This window comes from Pelobates fuscus, chromosome 1 (genome assembly GCF_036172605.1).
Source record: "Pelobates fuscus isolate aPelFus1 chromosome 1, aPelFus1.pri, whole genome shotgun sequence".
Classification (NCBI taxonomy): Eukaryota; Metazoa; Chordata; class Amphibia; order Anura; family Pelobatidae; genus Pelobates; species Pelobates fuscus.
In genome coordinates, this window is record NC_086317.1 from 467,460,545 (window position 1) to 467,483,257 (window position 22,713).

Sequence of the window (22,713 nt, forward strand, 5' to 3'; positions counted from 1 at the left end):
ACACATAAGGAGCACAATAGCACGAACTACTTTGAGTGTTAAACAGACGACCACAACGACTGTGAACCTGTCTGTCGGAATCTAGAACCGCACAAAGTTAACTGTTTTATATGCCACACAGTCATGTATCATATTGTTTGGATTTAGTTTTTGTTTATGTTTGACACATGGGCTCGAAATGCCCTAAGAAATTAAAAACTACACCGAGCGGCACATTAGAACTGATATACATGGTACAACTCCACTTATCTTCTGTAACAGGAAATGTAATACATGTTGATGATCGGCCCCTGCGTGGGCCACTAAACGTTACCAAGCCGCACTCAGTGTCGAAACAAAAATAAAGAATTAAAAAAAAAAAAATTTAAAAAAATGAAAGGTTAGTTTCTAGGGTTTAGAATATATTTGTGATAATATAAGTAAGTGCATTTTTGTTCTGAATATTTTATATAATATAATAGAATACAATATATATATATATATATAATTAATTAATTTTTTTTGAACATTGAATGATATTCTTACCCAACCACAACCTGTGGATACTTCATTCTAAACCAAGCCGCTAACATTCCACCATAAGACCCCCCAAGGGCAATCACCGGGCTGTCTTTAGCTCCTTCAATGGACGATTTAAGAAACTTTATCAACACAGCAAAGTCAGCAAGGGCCTGTTCAGATGTCAAATAGTTCAAGTATTTAGGATCCTGAGAAAAAAATAAAAAAAAGTATGTAAATAGCATGCACATATGATTAAAGGTAGATGCAAGAACAGGTATATTTGTCACATTTGTGTATATTTGTCACACGGAGTGTAAACTTTTTAAACCTCTGGTGCTTTCAAGTCTTTGTGTACGTCATGTATACTATAGGTACAGATCCTCTCTAGTTTTACTAGCGGGGATATACGTGACAGAGAGCTCTTGTTTTTCTGCAAGATACATAGAAGATTGAAATCATTTTGGAGGAGAATACCACATTATTTAAAACGCTTTAGAATGTGAGCTCATTTGAGCAGGGTCATATATAACGTTTCTTTGTGTGTCATGAAATAGCCAGTCCTCCGAGATATCCAAATTTTGTGCATGTCCCATTCAGGTTTATCTGTGCTTGTTTCTAATACTGCAAGTTATACTGCCTTTATTATCATTACTTTATTTATTACACATGGCTCCAGTGAATTCACAATTTCTTCTGAATTAAGTTTTAATCGTTTCCGAATTACCAACGATGTACGGGTAATATATGTTACTTTCAGGCACTGGATACCTCACAGGGAAGGCTGCTAAACTAACTAAAGCGGTGATGTCACACATACTCACACTGTGAAAATTATTTGTACAGACAAGTGAGAACGAAAAGCACTTTTATAATCTGACGAGACAAGTTTATGTAGTCTACACCCCTGACCTAGTCAGATTATGAAACAGTGTTATTACTGCCCTAAGACTGGATGCAGATACTTAGAGAACTGCGTAGTATTACACGGTGAGAGGGTAGGGAGAGGGAAGTTGAACGATAATCTGAAGTTGTTATGGTAGTTGCTTACACTGTATGACAGGTCACCGAATGGCATGGATTCCCCATAATAGCGGTGTTCAGCAAAAACCAACATGGCTCCAAGCTGTTCCGCCACATCCCACATGAACCCCTAAAAAATAAAAAATAAATCCAGAATATATCATTAAATACAAGTGTGTTCAAAAGAAAGCTTAAATTGCATTGAATCTTTATGGCAAAATGTTTCTTTTGATAAAGAAATTCCATCATGTATATAAACATGAAGCACTTCTTATATCTACCTATACTTACTGTATTATTGCAGAACAATGTGATATCTCCCTCATTGCCCGTATAGAACAATATGGGCCCAGCAGGCTTCCGCCAGTGGCAGTCTGAGACCAAATAACGCTGCTTGAAAGAGGCATCCTCGGAAAATCCAAAATGGTCTATCTGTTGAACAAAAAGGGAATAAAAGCTGAGAAATAATACAGGGGGAAATTTTTTTTTAAAAAAAATAAATAAATAAAAAAGGATGAGACTGTTGGAAAACCTTATCCTTGGCACTACAGAGAAGATGTGCTCATATCTTAAGTTGGACTGCATTAAAATCCCTTGAATCCTTTTTAGTTTGCTAAATGTCCAAAGATGTGATCGCTTAAAGTGACTTTATAGGTACCCAGGCCACTTCATCTCATTGAAGTGGTCTGGGTACAGTGCCCATGTCCCCTTAGCTCTGTAATGTAAAACATTGCAGTGTTAAAGCAGCACAGTCATGCCGCACGCACCTTTCCCTAATCGCTTCCTCTTCCCTCCCCTCTCTCATGATCTGTTCTTCCTATCTGATCTAATTTTCTTTAAAACATAAGACAAAGTAGGGACTACTTTGTCTGATGTATTTTTCCTACGCTTGACCAGCTTTGACCCACTTACTGTGTGAAATTATCCCAGAATACTCACCCTTTGCTCCATGATCTCGTGAGGCTTCCTTTCAGTATTCCCAAACGTCCGGTCATTTAGACTGGATGCCGGAGAAATTACCACATTTTGTCCTATAGGAGTATATAGTTTGTTCATTCGTGTTAGGACGCCATTCGGTACTTAGTTCGGTTCAAAACTAGATAGCTCCCAAATATCGTGGGAATTGGGAAGCTATCTACCAAAAGACCAAAATTGGTCTTTCAGCCAACTTTACTAATACAAAGTAAAAATTACTTAGCATTATTAAAAAAGGGAGACAGCCCCTACTTGATATGCTGCAAATATGTCTACTAAACAGTGAGCAGCCTGTTGTATAAAAAAAAAAGGGAAAAAAAGTTCGTCCTCCCCCGAATCCCACACCTGTGCCCCGCAAGTGGGGGCTATTCAACTAAACGGGGGACATAGGGCTCCCCTTGACCCCCACTCATGAGCGGCCGGTGGGGGACCTAAATGACAATAGGGGGGACCTATTGTTTTCCCTCCCCCTTTGGCCCCCCACATATAAGCGGCGGATTGGGGCCCTAAAAAAGCCAAATTAAAATCCATAAAGTCAGTTGAACTTCTAAAATAAAAAAAAGACCCGAGCGCAAAGAAAATGAACATCAAAACAAACGCAAAATAAAAAAAACCTTCACCCAGCAAGGGCACCGCGCAGACTGAGCTCCGCAGGGCAGGGAAACGCTTATAAAGCCTTCCCACGCCCTGCAATTTGCCTCAGAGCACTCTGATTGGTTGGTTTAAGCCAACTAATAAGAGTGCTCTGATAGCTTAATAGTGAGCCTTACCGGATTGGTTTTAGGCAATACAGCCACTAGAGGAGGACTTAACCCTGCAAGTGTAATTCATGCAGTTTTCATAAAGTTGCAGGGTTAAGGGTAGTGGTAGTGGGAGTTGGCACCCAGACCACTCCAATGGGCAGAAGTGGTCTGGGTGCCTGGAGTGTCCCTTTAAAGAAAAAATAATAATTAAAAAGAAAAATCATAAATTACAGTGGAACAGCACATAGCACAATTTTGTTTTGTTTCAGAACGTGTACAATTCCATTCTTCATTAAGGGGCTAACAGAGTAGGAGATCGGCAATTCTAAATAGTTCAAATCCTCTAAAGGCACATTGGGGTCTTTCCTCCGCACAAACCAGATAATCCTAGATATTTATCAAGCCTTCGATTCATCATTTCAGAGGTGCACTTATACGATTTCTGGTTTTCAGCTTTTCTGCCGTGAATAGAATTGCCAAATAAATAAGTAATTTGGATAAATGCTTGCATATAAGCATGCACAGGGGGCAATGTTAAATATTAAAAGTAAGAGGCGTTAATTGCTAATTGGTTATCGCTAACTCTGCTCACCAGAACGTGTCCAGGTAAGCCTAGGTGATGTTGTTTATAAGCTGAAATAACCAAAGCATTTCTATTAGAAAGCTGCTGGTCTGTCAATGAGGGCAACCAGCCTGAACTACTTGTAGTATATGCAGTACCATCCTTCCCTCTTGGGAAGTCGGGTCAGTTCTGTATCCTTCAGAAGGGACAATGGCGAGGGGCCTTTGAAAATTCTGGAAATCATCCTGTCTGGTCAGTTTCCTCATTTGCAGAAGCTTCAGATAAAAGTGAGGATTTCCTAAACTCTGCCACATTGTGCTAGTAGGTGGGGCAGGAAATCGGGGTCTTCATCTCAAACGGATTGTTTATGTTATGAATCTGAAGTCTATTCTTAAGCAAACTAAATGTCAATGTTTCATTGGAGCCACAACCGGTCGGTTTAAACACAAATACTTTGCTGAAATGGACATTTCTAGAATAGTAACAATGACACAGAGTGTTCTGCCATACACAATTCAGGAAAGCTGAACATTGGCAGAAATTGTCAGCCCTTCAACTATTTAAAGGGATGAATCCCCCTCCCGCCATCTTAAAAGGAGATCCATCAATTCTTTGGAAATTACGTATTCAAAAATCTTTCATAACTTATGATATCTATTTTAAAGAGCTGCTGGATATATTTGCACAATAATAAATACTCTTTTTTCAATAAGCTTAACATTTCACCATTAACATCTCAATCCAATGTAGTCCAGGCACAGCCAGAACTCACATAGTATTGGTGGAAGACAAAGAAGTGCAACATTCAGTGGTAAAAAACAGCAGATATTACAACACTGATTGAGAGGGAGCCAAGATGAGACAGGTAAATACAGAAGTGTGGATTTTTAATTTTTTTTTTCTCCAGGCCTCACAGATTAGTTGATGGGTTACTCCAAGCACCATAACCACTTCAGACTGCTGTACGTGTTATAATAGGAGAAGTACCCTGACACCGTTTCCCAGTAAGGGGGCAAACCGTTTAGCAATGGATTACCACTTAATTGGGTCATGTCGGGAGCCAAACCTCCAGGCTGACCAGCAACCAGCTTCTGCAGAGTTACTGAGCCAATTATAGACTTACTGAGCTACCTTAAAGGGACACTCCAGGCACCCAGACCACTTCTGCCCATTGGAGTGGTCTGGGTGCCAACTCCCACTACTCTTAACCCTGCAAGTGTAACTATTGCAGTTTTTTTATAAACTGCAATAATTACATTGCAGGGTTAACTCCACCTCTAGTGGCTCTCTATTAGACAGCCACTAGAGGGCACTTCCTGATTTATAGCAAAGATTTTCTTTGCTAGAGCGTCGCTGGACGTCCTCACGCTGTGTGAGGACCTCCAGCGTCGTTCATTTCCTCATAGGAAAGCATTGAAAATCTTTTTCAATGCTTTCCTATGGGGAGCGCTAATGCACATGCGCGGTATTGCCGCGCATGCGCATGAGGTCTCCTCGGCCGGTGGGCGGGATCAGTCTCGCCCACCAGCCGACGGAGACAGTAGAAGGAGCAGCGCGGAGGAGGAGACAGCGACATCATCTCTGTCCCAGGTAAGTGACTGAAGGGGTTTTCACCCCTTCAGTAACCGGGGATTGGGGGGTGGGAGGGAGAGGGTCCCTCCAGTGCCAGGAAAACGGATTGTTTTCCTGGCACTGGAGTTTTCCTTTAACTTACTTCTTAGAAAATCTACGGTTACACCAGACGGGAACAGTTACTTTGCTACTCGCTATATTTAATATTTAAATATGATATTTAAAAACAAATTTGTGTAGTTTTAGGTAAAAAGAGTTCAAGGATTTATGGTGTCAACTTTTTTTTCCTAAAAACAAGAACACACACACGTTTTACAATGACAATAGCAATATCTATTCTTGAGTGAAATCCCACAGGAAGTTTGTCAACCTTTAAGGCAGATGGACAACTACTTATGAGAGCACCTACGGATGGGACACAACTATAAACTAATTAGTGGCCAGTAGTGTGAAAATAAGCGCATCCTCTGAACACTCCAAAGAAAACAAAGTTAAAGAACCCCTCCGAGCCCTCTCTATTAATCCAAAAATATAAGATGACCGAAGCCGCCCTGACATCTGCTGTCCCAGCAGGAACTAAAACAGAGCAGATGATGACCGTTTAATATGGGGGATGACCTCCTCACCCGTTCTGAGATGTTTTTATCAGGAAGAGCCTGGATGTGCTCAATGTTCTTTTATAGAATGACTCAGATAGTGCTTCTGTGCAAGGATGGGAGGCAAACATTTACCAGAATAGCTGGATATTCAGCCCTAATTAACAGACAATTGAAGAGGATATCTTTATTTGGAATATAAGGATTTGGAGCCTAAAGTGCCTTTAAGGTATTAAAGTGTACTAGTCGTGGTACCTATACAGAAAACAAGCGCTTTGTGAAGAACAGACATTCAGTTACACATTGTGCTAGAAAATGTAAAGATAACATTTTAACTGTAGACCCCTATCCCACCTGCCAATCAATTCCCAGCAGTGTGTGCATGCCGAAGATTGATTGACAGGTGAAGAGCCAGATCTCCTGTTAGCCTTCGGCGCTCTGCCGAATACCTACGTCTATCCTCTGTCCGTACTCCCACATCTGATGCTCGCCTTCAAGACCTCTCCAGGGCTGCACTTTTCTGTGGAACTCCCTTCCCTTCTCCGTTAGACTTTCACCCAGTCTCCACTCCTTCAAAAAAATATCTTTGAAAACTCACTTTGAAAAAATACTTTTCTAGCAACCTATTTCGTTACCCCTACTTATACCCTTTGTGTCACTATACCCCACTCCCTCTAGCACGTAAGCTCATTGAGCAGGACCTTCAACCCCTCTGTTCCTGTGCGTCCGTTTGTTTGGTTACAACTGGCGCTATATAAATAAAATAATAACATTTAGCAATATTTTAACTATACCAGAAGTTCTTAAATCATTGTTGGACTCTCATCCTATTTCAGTGGATTCTCTATCAGGAACTGAAACAGGAACATCATATATGTTGGAACTCAGGCAACAACCCTTAACTACCCCATGTTTCAGCAGAGGTAAATTATGTGCAAAAGATATACTTTTCACATTTGGGAGAGTCTAATAGATGTGATATGAAGAAATACAAATATCTTGCCCATTAATATAGAAGGTAACCAAGCTAAAATGGTGTACGCTATTTGGGACCATGTTAAAAAAAAAAAAAAAGAAAGAAAGAAAGAAAGTGTTAAGGCTAGACTTGTGTATTTGGTTTCAGACAAATCGCAGTTTGTATAAATTTGGGCTGATCAGCTGGTCCTCCAAATTCCATGACTCCAAAGAGCCATATGGATGTAAGACTGGAAAAAAAAAAATGTAATAAAAAATAAAATTACAATTAAAAAATATTAATAAAAAAAAAAAAAAAAAAAAAAAAAGGTGGACGGAATGATCATTTGGAATGATAAAATACCATTCTATTCAGTTCGGTCGACCAAATTCCAACCAGAATTAGCTTTATTAAAAAAGCACTAAAATGAGCCTGATATGCAAGATATACATACATATAAATGTTATCTTACAGTTTTTCGCTCCCATTTGATTTATTGTAAAAGGTTTTCCCAAATGATTTGCATTAACATATCCAGATGAGCCGAACAGCCATGTCGAGTAAATTCGTTCGACCGGATTTAAAATAAAAACATTTTAAAAATTGTCTGAACTGACTGAAGTCAGAAGTTTAGTTATATAAGTAACAGTTTCCACAGCACTTTACAATGATACAATAGGGATTTTTAACTATAAGAAATTGATATACACAAATAATATCGGCAGACATAAGAGGTGACACGTTGCTTCTTTTAGGATAGCAGTTATGTCAATTGTGAGGGGACAGTGTTAAAATGTAAGGATATCAAAATGAATTACTTACTTATTTCCCTCAAGCACGCCAGTCTCTGTGGAGGTGCCCCACCTCTGCTTCCTGTGATTATCAATCTTTATAATCTCAGCCTATGGTTCTGGGGATTATAGTGTAGTGCCCCTTTAAATACATATTAATTAGCATTTACCATTCTATTTTAGTTATTGTCTATTACCCGGATTGAAGGCAAATATAGTTGTAAATTCCGCGTGGAGCTAATGTGTGGTTTGTGAACTACTTACCCCATCACACTCAGCCAGCTTACCAAAGGAAGAAAAGAAAAAAAAAATTGGGTGGGGATACAGAATGAAACAAAGTAATAATGAACGCATTTCACTATGCTCCAGCATTTTATTTTTGTTTTGGATGTCAAAAAGAATAAATATAAAACTAGGACCATCACATACTGTTAATTATATTGATGTTTTCTCTGAGGATCTATAGTATGAAGGTGGTCCAGATAAGGGGTTCTTTCTAGATAAATGCTTCCAATATAAGCAAGATGTTTTTTCATGCATAAATGTAGTTCAGGAACTACCAGCAGCGGCAAGATTGGAGCTCATTGCTTTAGATTATAAAACCCTCCTAAAAGACCAAATACCTGCAGAAACTTAAAACACAAAGTAAGATCACTCTAGGATAGAAAGTGTAATCTTCTGGTTCAATGCTCGATTCTCATATCTTGGAAGCAATCCACACTCTAGCCATAACAGGACACAGATCATTGTTTGAATTGTGTGTGATTGAATGTTAGTCTCAATAACAAATGCATCTTTAAAAAGGGACAGTAACATCTCCATATTAAAGTGGAAAATATGACAATTTGCTTTTATTTTTATCATTTATTTTGCATGTCTAGTTGCTCCTAACCATCCTGATTTTAGCGGGACAGTCCCTCTTTTAGGATCCGGTCCCACTGGACTGACTTTGTTCTCTAGTGACTCGCTTTTGGATACACCAGGGAACCGTGCCCAGAAAAAGTTTGAATGTGTCATTTGATGCGTTCACTCCATGTTCTGGCTTCTATGAGCATGCAGAGAGCCCTGAAACTGCACTCTTGACATGGCCCACCCTGGATGGGCCGACTTGTTTGATTGGCAGACAGATTGGCATACCTGCCAATTCTTTTTATGCTCCTTCCCCAATTATACAAGTCCCTAGTGTCTCCAACCAGTGTTTATTTGCTCCCAATTCCCCTCCCGTACATTAAATTTCCCAATCTTCACAGTGCCAGAAACTCATTCCTGGTGTAACCATTTTCTTATTTCTGGTGTTGTCATATTGTCACAGCCTTCTTTGTCCACAGTATGTGACCGGGGAGTACTTTGTAGAGAGCTGCCGCCGCACATGCCCAATAAGCCACGAGTGGTGAAAATTGTATCGGGCATGGGTGGCGCTCAAAAACCTCGCAAGGCAACAGAGCAAGGACAGGGTAGATGCGAGTATTGTGGCAGAGATATCTTGACAAAGCAAGTGGAGCTTTCCTTATGCTCCACCCTTTTGTCACAATTCTCAAGCGTGGGAATACGCTTATGCTTTAACCCCTTAAGGACACATGACATGTGTGACATGTCATGATTCCCTTTTATTCCAGAAGCTTGGTCCTTAAGGGGTTAAAGAGAAATTGATCAGAAATAAAGAATAGATTGGGAAAGAGGAAGAGAAGAGGAAACAGGAGAAATTGAAGTTTGACGTGACGGAGCCACTTTAATGGGATGGTGAAGATAAAAAGTTTATCCTTGAAATCAATGAAGCAAATCAGGATTATATCGCCTTTCCAGGGAGAGAGGGTGCTTGGCTGCAGCCTGAGGATTCTTCGATCATCACCGGTTTGACGTGACAAAACTTGACAATGGGCAGAGCTTATGGATCAAGTCTCCTTTGCCAAAACAATGCATCAGTGAAATTAACCCCAGGACACATAGCAGACATCATGGAAAGAGGGGAAAAAATGGCTGCGCCCAGATATTATTATTATTTTATTATTATTTATATAGCGCCAACAAATTCCGTAGCGCTGTACAATGGGTGGACTAACAGACACATAATTGAGATCAGACCACTGGACGTACAGGAACAGAGGGGATTGAGGGCCCTGCTCAATGAGCTTACATGCTAGAGGGAGTATCACAGTACTGCTACAAAGCGGCTTTTTACTTTCCAGTTCAGTGATGGGTATCCACGGCACTGCAGATGTTTGCAGACTACGATTCTCATTATTCATAACCCACCATTACAGCGGGCATCTGTATGCTATCCATACATTGGATACATTTTTATATATATAAAAAAAACACACACACACACACTCTCTCTCTCTAACAGCTGTTGTGATTTTGATCCTTGCTGGTAAATTTGATCCTTGCTGGTAAGGATTTTGATCCTTGCTGGTAAGATTGTAGTAAACCAGCAGGAGGTAGTAGGATATGAGTAAGGCTTCCTGCCCGGTTTGGAAAGTTACGTGTGCCGTTTGACACTTTGATAAAACAGTGCATAAATCTATAATTTCACTGGCAGGCTACAACAAGGACTTCCTTATTTTACTTAATTGCCAAACAAAGCCTATTGTTTCTAATTGTCTGTATTGCGCTATTAACATCTACATTGAATGCTTGCCAAGTAACTGTATCCACTTCAATAAATTCACAGTACTGCTACAAAGCGGCTTTTTACTTTCCAGTTCAGTGATGGGTATCCACGGCACTGCAGATGTTTGCAGACTACGATTCTCATTATTCATAACTAGCATTAGGGTATTCAGCAGATGGGACCTGTGATGAAACCCTTAATAATGATGGATCCCCCAGGTCTGCAGACTCCAATAACAAGTAGTCTGCAAAAGGAATGACTTCTAAAAGGAAAGGTGGGTGTCTGAAAAGAACCGAGTAAGGACTAAAAGGAAAAGGGACAAAACCTGAGAAAGGACAACAAGATAACAGAGGGGCAGATTATTAGAGACAAGGGACCAGAGTACAGTGGGCAGCCAAGATGACAGTGCTTCATTATCCTCCAGGACCTGATAGTCTTTAAAAATCAGCAGGGTCGGTCTCTAGAACATTGAATGTCGGAGTTGGCTCAAGCAAGCAATAGAATTTACACCAATAATTAGATTTATATTACAGATTAAGCAAAATACGTCACTATCCAGTTTGTTCTTGACACAGTCAGGGCACACATTGCAAATGAGGAGGAGATAGATAAACAACAGGGGGGAAATTATCGAAGGCTTATGTTCTAAAAAGTGGTCTAATGTCCTAAAGATGGAGCAATCACCATGGAAACCAGTAGAACAGCAGAGACATTCCATTGGGGACTCTTCCTATTTCCATCACATTTTAGAACAGAACGCTTCAATACAATGCATTCATATGGAGAAGCTTGGAGACGTGCGCAATACTAGTCACGCATGTACACCAGGCACCCAATGCTCTTCTATGAGGGCATTGTATTGGGACATCTCGAAGGAGTCCATGTCTCCTCCATGATGCCGCGGAAGACCGAGAGTTAATGGCACTGAGGGAGCCTTGGCACTGGAAAAAGATGAGTAAAAACATTGTTATTTTTAAGGAACAAAAAAGGAGGAACCTATATAAACAGAGACAGGAACACTAAAGCGTTAAGAATACATTCATAGAAACCATCTATTAGTTAGCTAAAAACACAGCAAAAATCTTAAAGGGATACTATAGGCATCAAAGCAACTCTGATCATCATGCCCCTTTAGTCTCAATGCTCAATTTTCTGCCATTTAGTAGTTAACTCACTTTTGTTTCTGTTTATGCAGCCCTAGCCACACCTCCCCTGGCTGTAACGGACACAGCTGCATTTAAAAAAACAAACAAAAAAAAAAAAATCAGTTGGATGTTACCTGGCTTTAGAAGTTTTATTTTATAATTTGTCAATGGAACTTTAAAGGGCCAGTTTAGTCACCAGAACAAATGTAGTTGCTGGTGAGTATAGTCAGTCCCTGCAGGCTTTCCTCAGTGAAAAGATAATCTTTACTTTACAGGCCAGGGATAACTCCACTGGCCACCCTCTGCATGGAGACACTAAACTTTCCTCATAGAGATGCATCGTTCCTTTAATCACACACAGGAGGCTATTGCGGGCTCTGTAAGGCTATTAACAGAGCAGGAGATAAGAAATTCTAAATTAAACAATGTGACATAAAGGAGTGTTTAAGAAGGCTGTGCAAATCCCATGCATGGAGGTGTGACTAGGACTGCTTGGTCTGGTACCAGCACTTTATTTAGTCTACCTTAATACAAAAAGAAAGCAGCCCGATCCTCCTTCTCCTACAGAGCACCGCAATTGTGGAACGACCTCCCGCACACTTTAAAATCTTCTCCAAGCCTAAAGTCCTTTAAGAGATCCCTCTCTACATACCTCAAAACAGAATGCACGTGTTATGCTTGATTATATATTTCCTACCTGTTCTATGTTAAATTTTGTGTATTAATATTGTTTTTTTTTTATTTTATTGTACCATAATGTATCAATGCAATGTTTTGTGGACCCAGGACATACTTGAAAACGAGAGAAATCTCAATGTATCTTTCCTGGTAAAATATTTTATAAATAAATAAAAATAAATAATTTAACGCCTAAATGGCAAAGAATTGCGCAGCTAGACAGCAGGAGCATGAGCTATACACCAAAACTGATTAATTAAACTAAAGTTGTTTTGGAACCTACAGTGTCCCTTTAATGGATTTACTCAATTGTTGTCTCAGGAATTTTCACAGGCTCAATCTTTTTTTGATTGGCTGTCTTGTCTCCCATGAAGCTTATCAATCTCACCCACCTCTGCCGTACTTCTGGTAAGTCAATGTATCAATAAATTACATTTTAAACTAAAATTTGTGCATTTCAGTTAATTTCCACTGCCTGCTATATATCATGTACAGCAGGTCCCCATCTGCTCCCGTGACCTACTGTACCACAACTACATCCTCTTCTCGGTAACAAGATGTTCCCTGAACTTCCCCACAACTCTGAAGCTCCCTACCACAAGAACGCCCACAATCTCCCATCTCCACGTCATGTGTTTTACTTCCCAAATTCCATTTTCTATTGAAGGTTTGTGATTAAGGCCCTCGACACCTACAGAATTCTGATCTGGAATTTAGATCTGTATCAGATTTTGTTTGATGACACCCGCTTCATTCAATATACCAAGTATTATGGAGAATTGACAAGGAAATTAAACATTTTACATCTAATAGCCAAGTTGAAAAAATTTTCAGTTTCTGCAACTTGGCTTTGAAATTTGCAATTTCAGTCTCAATTCCTCAAAATCCCATTGTTCGTTAATAAACAATGGTCATCAAAGGTTTACTTCTCTTTTTTTTTTTTTTTAAGTTTATTACATTTAATGAAACTTTTTTTTTTCCACCTACTAAGTGTCCCTATTTAGGATGAACAGTGTCTATGCTAGGTCCAAATCCCCCTGCCCCTCCTTTCAATCCTTTTGTCCCTCTTTTCTAGGAGCTCTGTATTGTTGGTGTGCCTAAGTGTATAACAGAGCTTCACAGCAATAATACTCCCAGTAATGTGTCTGAATGTATAACAGAGCTCCACAGTAATAATACTCCCAGTAATGTGTCTGAGTGTATAACAGGGCTTCACAGCAATAATACTCCCAGTAATATGTCTGAATGTATAACAGAGCTCCACAGTAATAATACTCCCAGTAATGTGTCTGAGTGTATAACAGAGCTCCACAGCAATAATACTCCCAGTAATGTGTCTGAGTGTATAACAGAGCTCCACAGTAATAATACTCCAAGTAATGTGTCTTTAAACTACAATAAATGTGTTTAGAAATCAGTCTGTGTAAATAAAATAGTGATCTTCTAAATTACATTTTAGTTCTATACATTGTTATTAGTAAGCCACCTAAAAAGTCCTAGAAGAGAACCGCCCCTGGCCACACCCCCACTCACACCCCTAAAATTCCTAGATTTTACTATTAACATGACGTAAAGTCATGATTTTATTAAAGACACGGAGGCGAGTATTATGCTTCTCTTTCTTTAATTCTCCCTCAGCAGCGAAGAGAGATATATGCAAAAGAGATAAAAAAGAACAAATAACATAAGCATATTGACAGTGCTATCATGGGTATCCACCCCCTTAGTATATAAGGTGTAGCACTTCCTGTTTCTTCCTCTTTCTTCTGCGATCCGAAGACCAGATCCATAACTGAACGATAAACTTGGCCCGAACAGGAACAGTGGGCGGTAGTCAAAATTCCATTCTTTGATGATGGACTGTAGAACTTAGTAACGGTACTTCAACACCATGACAGTATAATTCAGGCTAAAATGAAAGGAGAAAATATGGTAATATTCGGTTGATGACTGGTTGTATCATATACCCCCACAACAGTTATAATTAATGTGTACAGCATTATCGTCATGACGTCAAACATAAGATATCTATCAGATTATGTCCACAGTAGCACGTAGAGCCACTTACCTGAAGGATGTAGGAAAAACCTGTAAAAGGCAGTTGAACTTACGGTTACATCCGCTTGAGGTCGATATCCTTGCAAATCCAATCCCTCCACCCAGGGAGGGCGGGAAGGGAATAATACTCGCCTCCGTGTCTTTAATAAAATCATGACTTTACGTCATGTTAATAGTAAAATCTAGGAATTTTATTAAAGACACGGAGGCTCCTATTATGCTCTTTCAAAGCTGAGCAATAACTCTTTCCGAAAAATGTTGGATTGGTTTAAAGTAGAAATTCCGGAATGTGGATTCCGTAGACCAGTCTGCGGCCTTCAGGATATCCTCTAATCGACATCCTATCGTCGATGCTTTAGAAGCCATAGCGCCTCTCACCGAGTGGGCCGAGAAAACTGTTACGTCTATCCCTGCTGAAGCTAATAACCACTTGGCCCAACGGGCAAGCGTAGGTGTAGATACCGGGAGGTGCGGTCTCTTCAGAGAAATAAACAACGGGCCTTCGTTTGGTGGTCGGAGGGAAGAAGTACGGGATTCGTATTCTTTCAAGCACAGTACTGGGCACAGCTTCTGTTGGTTCGGGAGGCGTGGATAGAAAACATGCTTAGTCGCTGATTTAGTTCTTCGTGAAATATCAAATGACACCCCCTCCGGGGTGAATGTGCGGGCTTGCCAGTCTAAGGCTCGTACATCTGACACTCGTTTACAGGATAGTAAGCATAAAATCATGAGCAATTTAGCAGACAAATGTTTAAGTGATAGTGCCGAGTTGTCGGGCCACTCTTCTAAGAATTTGAACACAATGTTGACATCCCAAAAGGACCCGTATCTGGATTTTGGAGGCCGTGCAAAACGTATGCCTTTGAGCAGGCGACAGATCAGGGGGTTCTGTCAGAGAGGACTTCCGTCTACATTATCGTGACCAGCCGAGATAGCCGATCTGTAGATGTTGACTGTACGGAACGCCTTGCCCGATTCGAATAAATGAGTGAGAAAGTCTAGTACTGTCTTCACAGGAGCTGATATGGGATCCACTGATTTCTCCAGGCACCAATCGGACCAAACTCTCCATGCCGCAGCATATGTGCGCCGAGTTCCTGGTGCCCATGCGTTCGCCAAGAGTTGGGTAGTTGTTCTCGAAACTTCCGTGATTTCCCAGGGTCCCCTGAAAGGAGCCATGCCATGAGACGGAGTACTCCCCGTTCTATCAGGTCGTGGTTCTCCCCATCCGGATTGGTTAACAGGGACGTGTGATCCGGCAGTAGATGTGGGAAATCGATTGCCATTTCCAGAAGGTGAGGGAACCAGGGTTGAGATCTCCAGCATGGTGTTATCAAAACTACTGTTGCTTTGAACCGTCGGATGTACGCCAGAGTCCGAGCAATCAGGTTGAACGGGGGAAAGGCGTATGCTCGTCCCCCGGTCCAGTCTTGAAGAAAAGCATCTGTTGCCAAGGCTTCCGGATCCGGTCGCCAGCTGAAAAATTGAGGAAGTTGTGTGTTCAGTCTGGATGCAAAGAGATCCACACTCAATGGACCCCATAGCCGTGCGATCTTGGAAAAGACCTTCGGTTGAAGTCTCCAATCCCCCAGATCCCTCAGGTATCTGGAGTTCCAGTCCGCGGCGTAATTGTCTAGGCCTGGTATGTGCTCCGCGGTCACCGACACATTGTTTTGTAAGCAGTAATGCCAGAAGTCTCGAGCTAAAACCGCCAGGATGCGTGATTTGGTACCTCCCAGATGGTTTATGTACCTGACCGCCGAGATATTGTCCAACTTGAGGAGGATTGAGCAAGAGACGCTCCTGGGAGTGAGGCTGCGTATGGCAAATGAGGCTGCCAGTAGTTCCAGTGAGTTTATGTGGAGGAAGGATTCGTTTACTGACCATCTGCCTCCTGTGGAGATGGAGCCGCAGCGCGCGCCCCAGCCATGTAAGCTCGCATCCGACTCTATTATTATATCCGGAGTGGAACCGAAGATCGCCCGTCCGTTCCATGCTTCCATGTGGGTCAACCACCAGTCCAATTCCTCCTTGGATTCCTCGTCTAGAGTGATGTTGGACTCGTACGACTGCCCGTTCCGTAGGCAAGAAGCTTTCAGGCGCTGTAACGCCCGATAGTGGAGTGGTCCCGGGAAGATCGCCTGTATGGAGGCCGCTAGTAATCCGATTACTCGGGCTAGTTGTCTCAGGGAGATATTTGGACGGTGTCTTATCTTCCTGATCTCCTTCTTGATGCTGGACATCTTGTCCGCAGGGAGACATAGAATTTGTTGTACCGAATCGACTCGGAATCCCAGGAATTCCATCTGCTGAGATGGTTGTAGTACCGATTTCTCCCAATTCACTAGGAAGCCTAGGTTCTGTAGGAGGTGCAGAGTCCACGACAGATGTGATAGTAGAAGGGATTTCGTTTCTGACAGTATGAGGATATCGTCTAGGTAGATGATGAGACGAATTCCGTGTAATCTGAGGAATGTAACCACTGGTTTCAATACTTTCGTAAAGCACCAGGGGGCGGAGGATAGACCAAAGGGAAGGCAGCGGAAGCGCCACTTCCTTGTGTCCCATTGGAACTGTAATAGGTTCCTGTGTGTAGGAGTTATCGGGATCGTAAGATACGCATCTTGCAGATCGAGTTTCACCATCCAGTCTCCTGGGAGAAGGAGGTCTCGGAGGCAGTGTATGCCCTCCATTTTGAAATGATGGTATCGGATAAAGGCATTGAGGGGTCTTAGGTTGATAACCGGGCGGACACCCCCGCCTTTCTTTGGTACCAAAAACAGGTTGCTTACAAAACCTGGGGTATCTAGAGGGATTTCCTCTATGGCATTTTTGTTGTGAAGGACCTCTATCTCTGCGGAGATGAGGTCGCGGTGTGACTGTGGCATGTGTGGTACCCTGGGAGGGGAGTCCTGAAAGGGAAGACCCGTCAGTTCTAGGTGGTAACCCTCTACAGTCTGTAACACCCAGCTGTCGGATGTGATAGTGGCCCAAGTCTGAGTGAACAAAGCCAACCTGCCCCCCACATTTATATGGGAAAAATGGGGAAAAATCGTACTCACCATAAGGGCGTTTTCCTGGGGTTGTACCTCTGCCGCCGCGGGCATTCCAAGCCCTTCCTCGAGAGGGGAAGAATGGTGTATAGGAACGCTCCTGGTTCTGCCTCTGTGTGTTGAAGGAGCCTCTGCCCGGTCTGGAGAAACCTCGGGGGTTGCGGCCGGGTAGACGGCTCCTACCTCTCCCGGCCCCACCGAAAACCTTTTGGTGGAAGACCCTCTTTATAGATGACTGGGCTTTGTCAAGGGCTGTGAAGGTTTTTACATAGGAGCCCAGATCCTTGACGAAGGAGTCGCCAAATAGCAGACCCTTAGCTGCGGCCCCTGGTTCAGAGGAGGCCATGCTAGCCAGTTTAGGCTCAATTTTCAGCAGGATAGCCTTCCTGCGCTCCGTGGACATGGCGGTATTGGCGTTGCCGATCATGCAGACCAGGCGTTGGAGCCAGCCAAATGCCACCTCAAAGTCTAATGATGCCTCACCCGACTGAGCTGCCTCCAGCATCTCATAAAGTTTCGTAACGGGACCCAGGGTGTCGAGGAACTTGTCCTGACAGTTACGGAGGGAATAGTCTAGTCCCCTTTTAGGTTTCCACCCTGTCTTGGCCAGAAACTGGGCTATCTGGGGGTCCACTTCTGGGGTTTTTGCCACAGCATCAGGAATTATGGGTCGGGGGCATTCTGCTCTCAATTTATTACGGCCCTCTTGAGAGAGGGACTTACGCACCCTGAGGGCCAGATATTGGGCGATATGTTCGGAGGGTTCCCACTCAGCAGAGCGTGGGTGTCTCAGGTTGTCCGGGTCGAAAAGCGGAACCTCTTTAGGGTCGTGTTCAGTATCTGCCCCGGTCGTCCCTGAATGTGCCAAGGCACGTGTTGGCGTTAAAGGGAATTGTTTTCCCTGGAGGCTTTCACCCTCTGAGAGCTCGTCCTCGTACGGGTCTGAGTACGGGACGTCAGACCCCTCATCCCCCTCCTCGTCTGAGTCAGACATAATATCTTGGGCTCTTGCCCGTTTCCAGTCTCTGGTAGCCGTAGCTCTCCCAGAAGCTCTACTGCGCGGTTGTTGCGCGCCATCTTGGACAGCCTGAGGCATGTCAATCAGAGCAGGTTCAACCTGCGTGGGGGGGGGGTCCTGTGAGTGTTTGCGTTTGCCCAATGATTTGCGCCCCGGTAGTGTCCCTACAGGGGGGGCCTGGGCCAAGGCCGGGGCAGATTGAGGCTGTACTTGCCTGAGTGCAAGTGCTATGGAGTCTGATATGGTAGAGGACATAGCGCCCATGGCCGATGATATGGCCTTTGAGATAGAGTTGGACATGGTGGTGTCCAGGAGGCATTGAAATTCTTCTGAGCCCATCAGTCCAGGGTCAACCTGGGGGTCAGTATTAGTATTGGCCATAGGTGGGCTAAGTTTGCCAGGGAACTTATCACCAGATTGCATGGTGGATAATGAGTGCAAGTAAGGAAATAATAAACGAAATATGAGTGACAGGCAGTATCAGGATTGATTAACCCAGATACAGGATGGGAAGGATAGTGAGATGGAGGGTAATATCAAGGTAGAGAGGGTAGGAAAAGACTATACCCGTCTGAGGATGAGAGAGCAACGAAAACCAGCGTGTGAGAGGAACAAAATCCGTGAAACACGCTACAGAAAATGGCCGCCGCCTTAATCGGCGACGGAAACCGAAAAAATGGCCGCCGCGAGCAAACTGCGCATGCGCGCCACTCGCGAGCGGCGGGAAATGAAACCGCCGCGCGGATAAAGTAGATCCGGCCGGCGGCAACGGAAATAGTGCCGGGAAGCGCCGCGGGGGTGTTAGACGAGCCCCGCCGGCGAAACCCGGTAGTGTGTGACCGGGGGGAGAGCCCCACCCGGAGGGGGGGCGAGGGGAAAGAAAAAACGGCAGCGCCCAGAGGGCAAACTGCGGGCAGCCCGGTCACACAGTGAAAGGTAACAGCACAATAAAATATCTTAGTAAATAATAATAAATGAAATAATAAATGAAATATACAAGTAAAATTATGTAAAGGTGGGATAAAGGGATAACGGGAAGAGAATATCCCAACAGTATATTAAATCAATACAAGATGTCACAAGCTAAAAACCCACCAGAGCACACCATAAATAAAAATAGAGTGTACTTATCTGAGGGAGCAGCGAAGAAAGAGGAAGAAACAGGAAGTGCTACACCTTATATACTAAGGGGGTGGATACCCATGATAGCACTGTCAATATGCTTATGTTATTTGTTCTTTTTTATCTCTTTTGCATATATCTCTCTTCGCTGCTGAGGGAGAATTAAAGAAAGAGAAGCATAATAGGAGCCTCCGTGTCTTTAATAAAATTAAAGTGTTTCTCTTTGTCCATTTGAAATGTTGAAAGGTATATCTTTTGGGTCAGACTACTTTTGACTGGACAAATGCGGCTAAACCAAACTCCCCTGCTGCTGCAATTTCAATCACCCAACATGGCTGCTCACCCAGATTTAAAATAAATAAATGTTACATTTTCTCAAAAAAAAAAAAAAACATCTAAATTATTACAAAAATTTTAAATCATTAAATACAATAGACTTTTATAAAACAATGTTTTCAGGATTAAACCATTTGAAAAAGGTGCTGCCCAGGCAATCCTGCCCCCCATATCTTGATTAAAATTATGGTTTTATTGGGTGGGAGTGTTCCTAAAAGGATAAATAATTAAATTTAAAAAAAATAAAATAAAAATTTGTGGAATTGCAATTGTTTTTCTCAATCAGTGACAAAAAGTGACCTGCGCAGTATCACAATGAAGATGCCACACAGCCAAGGGTGTTGCTAGGTTACAGAAACACCTGGGGCTGGAGCCCAAAGAAAAGCTCAATGACCCCTACACTAATAGAGAGGTGGGGATATGTTAGGACGTATCGCTGCTTTTCATTGTTATGTCTCACGTCCCCATCAGTGGTCTGCTGATACACTCTGGGATCTCAATGAAACTATATCCAGGTTTTCAATGCAATTCCCCCACTCTAACTAATGGAGGGTGTGTCTCAAAGTTCTACAGCCCCCCTTGCTGACAGTCACCTGGGGGTACCACTCCCTACCCCTAAGTAGCCAGACAGAGCTCTATTACACAGGGCTTTATTTTTAAGAAAACAAAACACAAATATCCTCCTATTCCTTCCACCAGCTGTAGAGATCTGGGGGCAAAGAGTCCCACATCAGGGGCGTCTGCCCCCAAACCCTCCCGCAGCGATGCCGGTGTGTGACATACATAACATATAGAGCATCGCTTCAGCCAGTAAAGCACCATTGTTTCAGGAGACCCTACTGCCAGCAACGTTCTAACACCTGAATTTCTGCATCAATGGCTTTCAGCTATTTACGTCGGGTGATCATCTTACACTATGTTATAGGGGTTTATTCTCTAAAAAACAAATGAGGGGTAAAGATAATGAAAATTTAGGGTATAAAGATTTTTGGAGCAAAAACTAAATAAATAAATCTCCACCAATTTTAGATTACCAGCTATTATTGATATTTTTTTTTTTTCATCTAAATTAGGCGATTGTGCTGTACCCGATTTCCAGTTCAATTAATAAACCCTAGGATGGAGTCGACTGTATTTTCCAAAGTATTGAGGACAGTCTGACAATGGGATTTAAAATAGAATTCCGTGCCGGACGTCTGACAGCGCCGCTATATTGTGGCAGTTTTAATCCTATAAAGGTTATTCACTAAACTCTGAATTTCAACAAAATTAAAAACAGAATTTTGATCTGATAATTTTACAATTCAGCTGTCAAAAAAAATTCCCAGGGCACACAGATGAAGTGAATGTATAGATAATAAATGAGTAACTCTTTACACCCAGTGATGTACTGAACTGACCCTGCAATCATTACCCTGAGACCCTGCTGACTTCATGGAATAAGATCAGAGGAAGTAAAAATGAAATGTCAGCAAATTGTACTTAAACCAGAGACAGATCAAAACAACTTGCAAAACCCAGACACTCGTGACCAGGAAGCATCCACACATTACCCAATACTTGTAATGACTGGATAATTTAAACCAGGGCTGGCCAAGAGGGAGTCAGAACTACAACACCCACGATGCTTTGCCAGCTTTAACCCCAAAGGACACATGACATGTGTGACATCATTCCCTTTTATTCCAGAAGTTTGGTCCTTGAGGGGTTCAACTCTTTAAATGCAGAAGATCTGATTGAACTATTGTGCTAGCTCGACAACCAAATCACTGACATCTACTTACAGACAGTATGAACGCTCATTGAATTCTGCAATCTTATCGACTGTACAATGGTTAGCAATGTGGCACTCCAGCTACAGGGGACTACATCTCCCATCATGCTCAGAGTATCACAGCTGGTAGATTCTACGAGAACTACAGACAGGAATGGGCAGCACAACTCCCACCAGGCTCAGCAGACTCCTTGCCTAAACTATGTTTGGTAATCAGTTGCACAACAGATACTACATCCCCCAACTCCCATCATGCTAGGCTAACACCACCACCACCATCATCATATGATGGCAGGTACGGTGTGCAGCTGCTGGTTCCCCAATTGCTCTGGACTGCAAATCACATCATGCACAATGCAAAGTGGAAATCGGTCTTACCCTGTGCAATCTATATAAAAGGGGTTTGCATGGCTGGGGTCTTTGATGCTGACCCCTCTCCCCACAAGGAGCAGCTCAGCACCTGACCCTGCTGTATCCAGCTCATTGCCTTACCTTCTGGTTAAAGTAGTAGGTTTTGTATGAAAGTCCAGGGTTGGGAAGTTGTGCTGGTGCAAACTGCCTGGACACATGGAAGGACTGAGCAGCAGAGATCCAGAGCAGGTTCAGTGCCAGGATGAGCCAGGTTCCCCCATGGAGATGGATGATACTCCTGCAGCCGTCAGTGGATGCCATGGCTCTGTGTGTGTGGGATATCTGGGGATTCCCTGATCACAGCACAGGCAGGCAGGCAGAGGGAGGGACCAGCTAGAGGAGGAGAGACTGCATTTCCCTGTTAACCCTCTCAGTGCAATGCTCTGTGCTGCAGCTTCTGCTGATTGGCCACAGAAAGAGGAAGCATCTCTGGTGGAAACACTAAGCAGCTATCTGGATACTTTGTATCTCTCCAACAGAATGCCACATGACTGGGCTGCCTTGTATGACGTCATCCTGCTAAATCTATACACAAAAACATTGTACATATTGAATACTGTCTGGTGTAACGTTAAACGTTTCAGATGGGGAAAATATGCATTTTGTTTATATCTTATTAGTGTGGGCTTGGGAATTTGTTTGTAAGAAAAATAAAAAAAATAAAAACACACACACACACACACTCACTCACTCTCTCTCTCTCTCTCTCTCTCTCTCTCTCTCTCTCTCTATCTATCTCTCTCACTTCTGGTGTAAAGAGCCTGTCCCTGCAGTATCTGTTTTGTAAACACT

General features: G+C 42.6%; 1 protein-coding gene across 1 annotated transcript in view; it reads right to left on the minus strand.

Annotated features, from left to right (window-relative positions):
- Positions 1-22,263, minus strand: part of PRCP (prolylcarboxypeptidase) — a 38,054-nt gene extending 15,791 nt beyond the window's left edge. Inside the window, exons 1-4 of the mRNA XM_063444965.1 lie at positions 22,003-22,263; positions 1,813-1,953; positions 1,550-1,651; positions 526-707 (exon numbers count right to left, since the gene is read on the minus strand). Coding sequence (XP_063301035.1) covers positions 526-707; positions 1,550-1,651; positions 1,813-1,953; positions 22,003-22,182 — 605 coding nt within the window. The 5' untranslated portion in view covers positions 22,183-22,263. The remainder of the gene's footprint in view (positions 1-525; positions 708-1,549; positions 1,652-1,812; positions 1,954-22,002) is intronic.
- Between the last annotated feature and the right edge of the window lie 450 nt (positions 22,264-22,713).